A 9,543-nucleotide genomic window follows, 5' to 3' on the forward strand; every position below is an offset into this window, starting at 1 on the left:
CGCACACGCACACGCACACGCACACACACACACACACACACACACAAAATGGGACTCACTGAGTCACACCAGGCACTGCTGCGTCTGACCACTGATTGTATACTACACCATGGTCTGGATTTGCCTCTTTTCCTATTAAACACATTTTGCAGTTTCTGCTCCCACAATGCAATTTAACACACCTACAATCTCTACTCTGGACTGAAACTCTCTCCAACATACTTCTTTAGCATATATCATTTCAATATTTTGATACTAGTGTTAATATGGCACCTTTAAGCACCTAAACCAAAATGAAAGTTGTCTAAACCAGAGTTTTCCATCCACTGAGGAAGCAAAAAAACAGCTTTATAAACAATTCTAGGCTGTTGTAGAAACCATTTGTTGCTCCTGCACACTGCATCCCTCACTGCTGCTGCAACATTTCAGTCTATCCATCAACAGGCATATCATAGGCAGCATCACAACACCATTATATACACACAAGAGCTGCCTCAATCCAATGAGAGGGCTGGAAAGATCAGTCTGAATAACTGATGAACCTGTTACATAATAGTATATGAGAATTAGAAAGGTTAGAAAAAATATAAAAAAAAGATAAATAATATAATTAAAAGGTATGTCACTATATGGCCACCTATAAATTATAACACAGACTCCAAAAGGGTGAGAAAAAAGATCTGTATCCCCAAAAAAACTTTAAAAAGATATATGTTAATATTATTATTGATTATATTGATCTATCCAGTCCTCTCATTGGATGGCTGAGGCAGCTGACACAATATGGAAGCAGTGTGATCTTCCATACACACCTATAGTTTGAAAACAGAGTTCACATCTGCTGTAGATCCTGCTGGAGCTCAAACTGTCCGTGGTTTGAAGGTCTGGGGAAGACACTATGCTACATCTCTGACTAAAAGTTGTGTTGGGTTGGACTCACAGATCTTATGTTAGCAAACTACAGTTCAACACCACAGCTAATATTTAGAACAACAGAGCCCCTGATGATCCCCAAGACCATGTTCACAGGGCTGGGTGAACCACCACAGCTGCCAAACATGCATAGCTACTCAGAGTCTGAGCTACCAGGACATTGAAATAATAACTAACTACCACAATTGTAAACAGCTGTATCTTTGTAATAGATTTGATATTGTTTGATTTGAATGAATTTGTATTCATGATAAATCAGATATTCTTAGAAGCTCTTATGATGTCACCTTCACTCTCTACATCAAGGACCAGAATTGAAATAGGTCTCACATTTTGTAGCTGTGTGTGATTCACTTTCGTCCTTTACCCTTTCTCACACACACACACACACACACACACAGACATATACACACACACACACACACACACACACACACACACACACACAGACACACAGACACACAGACATATACACACACACACACACACACACACATACACATACACACACCTGTCTTTGAAGGTGTTTTCTTGATAGTCTTCTTCCTCAGTGAGGTGGATGATCTTGATTTGGCTGCTCCACCTTTCACTGCTCTGGGAGAGCCTGGTGAGGGCTCTAAACACACAGACACACAGGAGTCAATTAGACAAAGCAGTGGGGACATTGTTTTGTCTGTAAAATGATTAGTCTGCAAAATTGCTTTATGAACTCAAAGATATTCAGGGTTAGGGTTAGTGATATAAAAGAGAATATGAAAAGCTGGAGACAGAATGAGTAACATTAACATAAAGAGAAATGGATTGATAGAGGGTGCACTAAAAGGTTATTGTGCAACAACAACAACAATAATAATAATAATAATAATAATCATAATAATCATAACAATTAAAGCTGCAAGCAGTGATGACCGGGCCCTCGCCCCCCCATGCATGTGGGTTTATAGATACAATAGGGCTTCACGCTGGTCAGCACTCGGGCCCTAATAATATCCAATAATCAACTGGAACACTATTAGCAGCTCCCTAAGAGGTCATTATGTCAAGCCATCTGACCTGCTTTGTCAGCCTGCAGGATACCACTGAGCAAGGCAGCACAGCGGTCTAGTCCCTTATGCAGAGTGGTGACCTAAGAGGAGAGAAAACAACCATTAGCAACAATCACAGCTTCAGTTCCTAGATGTAGTCATGTTTACAAAGATGATCAAGTGTTGAGCAGAGTTTTCAGGTGTCTCTTGAACGCACCATGGGAGTCAGCAGACTATGGAACTGGATAACTCATTACATCATTATAGAAGCGCAATTCAATTAACAATCGATTTCACCCCAGAGCAGATGGGAGGACCCATATGGCCTGAAGATGTAGTAGGGAGACATTCCATTGGCCTTGAAGGCAAGAATCAAAGCTTTAAACTTGATGGAAGCTGCTGCTGCTGGAAGCCAGTTGGAGAAGATAAACTAAAAGTGTGGCATGAGCTTGTCAGGGTCAAGCTAGGTGATTTGAACACCAGGCTGCATTTTGAATCATCTGCAGAGGTTTAACAGCATATGCTGATAGTCCAACCAGGAGTGATCTGCAGTAGTACAGCCATGAGATGACCAGCGCTAAGAGTTGTACTGCATGCTCAGACAGGTACAGCACAATCCTCCTGATGGTGTGCTCACCTAGTATAATGCTATGATTCTTTGCACACTGTGATGATAGTAACAGGGATGAGCCGAGCTATACAGCCTCTTCTTCAAATACAACAGCAGGGTCCATACACAGTAACACTGCTGTGGCACAGTTCAGATCTGGAAACACTTTCAGACAGCTTGGAAACACATCTCCATTTATTTGGAAGAAAAAACTAAGATGAACACTCAAATTATGACCTGAGCTCTTCATCAGTGGTATGGCACACATCATCAGTTGTTCATGCACATGCACATTTACAGCTTGTCTCCCTTTTTTCACTCAGCCACAAGGATGATGATGAGGAGGATGACCGCCAAGTCTATCACCAAGAGCAGAAGTCCCTAATAGGGAAGGCGCAGTCCAGATCCGAACCCAGACGCCTATCCAGACCAGGACCTGTAACTGATTCAGTATTGAGGATTGTTAAATATTGTCCAAGCGTTTCTATTTTAATGGGTGCAGGTTCTCCAGCTATTACGGTAAAAGTAGAGGGGCCCATAGGAACTCACAGACCACTGTGCATAGTGAGTCTTCTCACATGATGCTAATCAGCCAATCAAATCCCTGCATTCGGACACGTGGAGAGACTGGACTGTCAGTGACATACACACGGAGAAAAGAGTTCATATCTGTTGGGATGTTTTGTTATAAAGTTATTAGAATTGCAGCAATTAGAGATAGCAAGGGTTGCGCTATCACTGAAATCAGGCAAAGCGCCGGGCCCTGACGGGTACCCGGCCAAGTCTTTGCTAAACTAACTCCTCTCCTGTGTAAGGTTAGGGTTTGGGGAGGTCCTTATCACTAAGTCTCTTCCCCCAACCATGACGCAAGCTACAATATCGGTCCTTTCGAAAAAGAATAAAGATCCACTTAAGTGCGACTCGTATCGCCCTATAAGCCTTCTTTGTTGCAATTACAAAATTTTGGCTAAGGTGCTGGCGGCCAGGATAGAGCCTGTCATGTTCAACAAAACTCTACCATGTTTATGTGCTTCCTAGATGCCTCCAAGGCCTTTGATCATATTAATCATGGGAAATTATTTGCAAAATTACGAGAGAGGGGTTCCTCCTTATTTATTGCGGGTTTTACTTTTCTGGTACTCATATCAAACCATGCAGGCAAGATGGGGTAACATTACATCTGAAACCTTTCCAGTGACAAATGGGGTTAGACAGGGTGGGATTCTGTCACCTATGTTATTTAGTTTGTATATGGATGAGCTCTCTAAAAGGCTTAAATGGTGTAGGACAGGCTGTATGGTGGGAGAAAAGCTGATTAATCACCTACTGTACACTGATGATTTGGTCATCATGTCTCCATATTCTAGTGGTCTGCAGCAACTTCTTAGAGTTTGCTCAGACTACGGAAAGCAGTTTGATATCAAATGTAACTCTAAAAAGAGTGTAGTTATGATTAGAAAGACTAAGGAAAAGAACATTCCCCTCTTTCCTCTTGGCAGAGAATCCACTGACTGGTGTGGACAAGGTGAAATATCTTGGTCACATCATCAGGGATGACCTGAGTGATGATGATGATATACAGTGACAGGAATGTGTTCGGATAATGTTAAATTTGCTTTGTTTGAAGCCTGTTGTACTCCACTGTATACTGCCCACATGTGGTGCAGTTACAGTAAGCCTAAAATGAACACATTTGGGGTGGCTTATAATGATGCACTGTGAATCTTGTTGAAGCTCAACACTCTACGAATTTGGTCACAATTTCGAAACCATTTCAATTTATCTGACTTCTCTCATCTGGCTCCTATCTGCAATAACCATCTTTTTGTTCCGTCCAGACTTGACAATACCTTTGCCCTGTGGAAAAGACTTGGCCTCTCCACATTCAAAGATTTTTACAGTGAGGGTATTTTCTCTACTTTTGACCATCTCTCTCGAAAATTCAACCTTCCTGTCTCCAGTCATTTCAGATACTTCCAGGCCAGACATTTTATACAAAATATAGACTCTAACTTCCCCAATGCTCCTCAACCTACTGCCATAGATGACATCTTCCAAATCCCCTCCAACCCAAAAGGTTTTATTTCAAGAATTTACTCTAACATTTCATCTATCAAAGTAACTCCTCTCAATAAAATTAAAGAGAAATGGGAGAGAGAATTTGGGGAGGTTATACCTGAGGAGACCTGGACCAAAGCCTTAAAGAGAGTTAACAGTACAACCTCATGTGCAAGGCTGGGTGTTATTCAGTACCCACCTCTCCAAGTCTAGACTGGCCAAATTTTATTCTGATGTTGATGAGACCTGTATTAGATGTCGGGCGGCTGAAGCAACATTAACACACATGTTCTGGTCGTGCCCCTCTCTCTCAGAGTACTGGTCGGCAATATTCAGTATTCTTTCACAGGCACTATCTCTAAACTTGCAACCCAACGCTTACACTGCCGTCTTCGGTACGGTACCAATGGAAGAGCAGATTTTGACCAGACATAAAGACATTATTGCATTTGCCACCCTTCTTGCTCGCAGAAGGATTTTGTTACTCTGGAAGTCCTCCAAACCGCCCAGCATCTCCTTATGGTTGAGTGACATTATGCTTTACTTAAGTCTGGAAAAGATAAAATACACTCTTAGAGGGTCAAAAAATCTGTTCTACACCACCTGGGATCCAGTAATTTCTTTCATTAACGAACTAAAAACCCTCCCTGACAGTCCATGTTTGGTTAGGGGTGGGGGGATGGGAAATTTGTGTTCACTGGTGTTCTGTAAAAGAAAATGTTTGTCTTTTCTTATGATTGTCTTTGCATTGTCTTCAATAAAAAGAAGACAAAAAAAAAAGTTTATTTATCGATCTATCCTTTTTTTAATTTTTATTATTAATTTGAATCCTACAAGCTGAGTATAAATACTAATAAGTGTTGTTGCCATATTCTGGAATTCTACTGTATTTAAGTCTATTGGCTACCCCACTACATACACAATGCTACTTCAAGCTACTGAAAAATAACTCAGACATTATGATGTTCCAGACCTTCACTTGAGGACATTTTCACAAATTGGACCTCAATGAATTTGAATTGAATACTCCTGAGTCCTGACCTAGAGGACTCAGTAGCTCTATTTGGTGATTAGTCTCAGGCAGCCCATCACTACCCACAGGACAACATGACCGGCCTGTATGCCTCAGCCACAGCAGGAGGGTCTCCGCTCAGTCCTATGACTGTGGTTTGATGTGCGGTCCAGTGACAATAATGTCATTAATCCTTACGTCCTTGTGTCTAAGTCAGTCACTTGTTCTCCAGTTCTTCTATGCGTTTTGCAGCCATTTTGCTGGACAGAATATTATTAGATTGATATTGAAAGAAATTATGGACAACCCAGAACCATCCCTTAGCTGTAAAGGATTCTGCTGGTTTTGTGAGGTATGTGCTGGTTGTGGATGAACAGAGACTTTGGTCAAGGATGCTGCCACCTGAAGGTTCCACTAGTTTTGAATACTAAGTGAATGATATCATGTATGTATGTGAACCATGAATCTGCCATAAAATGTTCTCAAATTGAGCCTGAAAACAAACAACATAATGCAGATCATATGTTCTCTCCTTTATTTCAATGTGATGAGAGGAATGGAATATTTTTGAGCACCTTTTCTGAAAACAATTCCTGTATCACACTTCAATATCAGTGTGCTGTTTGTCTTCACACAGTAGCAAAAGGAATCATGGTGAGAGAATGCTTACCATCTGTAATGTCAGCTGCTGTGTTGATCTGCATTATGCTGCTCAAAATGTCGCATGTCTTTTGCAATGGTTGTAAATCAGCTCAGTTCATTACCTGGTCTTCAGAGTCTGTGGAGTACAGAGAGTGGGCTGGCTCAGGGCAGGCGGCCCGCCCGGGGTTTGGAGTCACTCTAACAACAAAATATTCAGGAGTTAAAGGAGCGCTAACAGGAATATATAGTGTATGTACGCAATTAAAAGGTTGGTGGGCTTACCTTCTCTGGGTAGGCTGCACTTTTACACCTCCTGTCAGCCTCCCTGATGTCACCACCTGTCAGTCACAAGCTATTTAAAAAGAGAGCACTCTCCACCTCTCTGTCACTGTGTGTTGTACCTGGCTATACTGAACATTTGAGGTGTGTCATGACTAAAGTTAGTTAAAAAATACATTTTGCAATATGGAAATACATCTCTCTTGCTTCCTTTTTGTTTCCTTTCCCTCTCTTAGCTCAATGATGCATTTAATGTTTATGAAATAGTTACTGACCAGATCTGTGTGTTTGGATCTTCAGTCTTTCACCACAAACAATTCAACTTTAGGTCAAGGTCAAGGTGCAGTGTATTGTCATCTTATCTCCATGTTAATAATCAAATAATTGCTTTTTTAATATTTTAAGCAAAAATCTCAAAATTTGCTGATTGCAGCATCTTAAATTTGAATATCCTTTTTTCATACTTTACTGTCATATATGACATTAAACTGGATATGTTTGGATTTTGGACTGTTGGTTGGACAAAAGGCATTTGAAGACGCCTCTTTGAGCTCTACCTAACTAATATTATAGAGATAAAACTATTAATCAATTAGTTGAGAAAATAATAGCAATAAAAGCAGAGATAGTATAAATATGTATGTGACTCGGCTTACTTTCATGTCACTAATTTGACATGAACTTCTACGTTAGCTTAGGCGTTTGTTTTTTCAATAGATTTAATATTATCAGTGTAATGTAAGGTTATGAAATAAGATAATTAGACCTAATCTAACATTACGTATTGGAGTTGGAAAAACCAGATAGAGAAATGTCACTGTAGTTGCTAATGAGTCCTACAAATGACCATCTCTACTACTGCCAGCAGCAAACATCTGTCCTGTCTGATCAGCAACCTTTACAATTTAAAAGACAATGGCATGGAAGTTAGGAAACGTACTAGGTCAAACTTTAATGCTAGCTGCTCTTACCTTGCGTTTAGCCGTTCCTTTCATGGTTTACGACAACTTTAAACTTTTCAACCGTACTAAACTGAAGTCTTCAGCCTGCGTCTGCTGTACAGTGACAGTGGTGACTGTGTGTATATCTATGCTAGTCACTGTTCAGGTTTGAAACGTTTTTTCATGAAATACGTGATGCGCTGCAGCTTCCGGTTAAAACTAAAGTTTGAAGGGGGAAACAACTGGATGGCCAATCAAACTGCTTCTGTCACTATGACGCGACGGATCAGTATCACGTGGTCGCTGTTGGTAAATAGTTTTTTTCCATAGGTCATTTCTATCCCACCTGCTTCTTGAGAAGACCGAGTCCTGCCAACAGTCAACATAATTACCATGCCTACTGCCTAAACCTAACCAACGAAGACAACGAGTAACAATCACAGACACATTGAGGTCTTCACTGAATGCGGATGTGAGAGAATAATAACAGCTGTGAAGCGTGTTTTCATATTTTGGAGTTTGTGTTTAAACAGATATATTCAAAGATGTCCCCATTGAAACACCCTCCACCCCCCTCATTTTTTGGCAGGGTGGTATAAAAAAGTTGGGTTTAATGACATATACACGGGTTAGGGTTAATGTAAAAGGAAACTTTTCTGAAAACGGAGAGAGTGAAATGAGCGAGAAGCTCAAGCCCACATTAGCCAATCAGAATCCCGCATAGCAACAACGTCACTTCATTCCTCCACATACAGTATCTCACAGAAGTGAGTACACCCCTCACTTTTTTGCAAATATTTTATTACATCTTTTCATGGGACAACACTATAGAAATGAAACTTTGATATGCGTGTACAGCTTGTATAGCTTATAGATTTACTGTTAAATTGTATCAAAGTTTCATTTCTATAGTGTTGTCCCATGAAAAGATATAATAAAATATTTGCAGAAATGTGAGGGGTGTACTCACTTCTGTGAGATACTGTAGTACAGCACCTTATACAGTCTAAACAAATACTAATGGATTGCACCAGCATAAATGTGACTGCTATTCTGCATCCATGATCACCATAGATTATAAACATAGACTGTATATAAGAAATGGACGTAACATCCATGACGTCACCCATTGGTTTGTGGACTGCTGCTCGGATTTAACCCAGGAGCAGTTTCTGTCTCACAATCTGCCGTCGGCTCTTCAAATCTCCGTTTTTTTTCTCTGTTTACATGCAAATGTGCAAACAGAGTTTTCATAAATCTCCACTCTGGCCGGAGTTTGTAAGAAGCATCGTTTTCAGGGGCCAATTCTCCGTTTGCGTCTAAACGGAGGGTGCTAACGATGGTTAATGTCTCCGTTTTTAAAAATAACCGGGGCCATATGTGGAGCTAGAAAACAGCCACAAAGTAACACACAGCCACTAATCATAAGGGAATGTGATAAAGGTGTTTAGGTATTTCTGCATGGATTTAACTGCTTCAAAGTGTGTTTTGAGTGAGGCAGTACAGGGAGGTCCGGACTGTCTGCCTGGTGTAAGGAAAATGACCTCAACCTCAATATAAAGAAATAATCGTATACTTTAGGAAAAACAAAAGTCCTTCAGCTGGTGGTTAAATCAGCTCAGTGGATTGTTGGCTCTCCACTCATCCGGAAGGACTACTCAGCTTCTTTCCAAGAGCTACGGATTCTCTCCTCACATAAACACACATGCTCACCTGATGAACAGTACAAGTGCTAGAGTGAAAATTACCTGATTATTATTATACTTTTTTATTATTGTGTTACTTATCTGTGCATTATTTATTACTTTAACCTTTATTTATGCGCTATATTAATTTATAATATTTTTATGGCAGTCTTTTTACATGGACATTTTTGTCCCTAAGGAACTTTTTTTTTTAAGTGAGGTACAAGGGTTGATGACACTTCATACATGTTGCATCTTTAACATAGGACTTACTTCAAATTATCAAATGACTTTGAAATATCATCATCATCAAAGTATGAACTGTTTGTTGTGAACATATTTGACATTCAGTGTGGGA

The 9,543-nt window shown here is 40.2% G+C and overlaps 1 protein-coding gene across 1 annotated transcript in view; it reads right to left on the reverse strand.

Annotated features, from left to right (window-relative positions):
* Window positions 1-7,627, reverse strand: part of ccdc14 (coiled-coil domain containing 14) — an 11,307-nt gene extending 3,680 nt beyond the window's left edge. The window contains exons 1-5 of the mRNA XM_053314496.1: window positions 7,531-7,627; window positions 6,563-6,618; window positions 6,403-6,478; window positions 1,987-2,059; window positions 1,445-1,549 (exon numbers count right to left, since the gene is read on the reverse strand). Of these exons, the coding sequence (XP_053170471.1) occupies window positions 1,445-1,549; window positions 1,987-2,059; window positions 6,403-6,478; window positions 6,563-6,618; window positions 7,531-7,554 (334 nt within the window). The 5' untranslated portion in view covers window positions 7,555-7,627. The remainder of the gene's footprint in view (window positions 1-1,444; window positions 1,550-1,986; window positions 2,060-6,402; window positions 6,479-6,562; window positions 6,619-7,530) is intronic.
* Window positions 7,628-9,543: the final 1,916 nt, after the last annotated feature.

This window comes from Scomber japonicus, chromosome 24 (assembly GCF_027409825.1).
Source record: "Scomber japonicus isolate fScoJap1 chromosome 24, fScoJap1.pri, whole genome shotgun sequence".
Taxonomy (NCBI): Eukaryota; Metazoa; Chordata; class Actinopteri; order Scombriformes; family Scombridae; genus Scomber; species Scomber japonicus.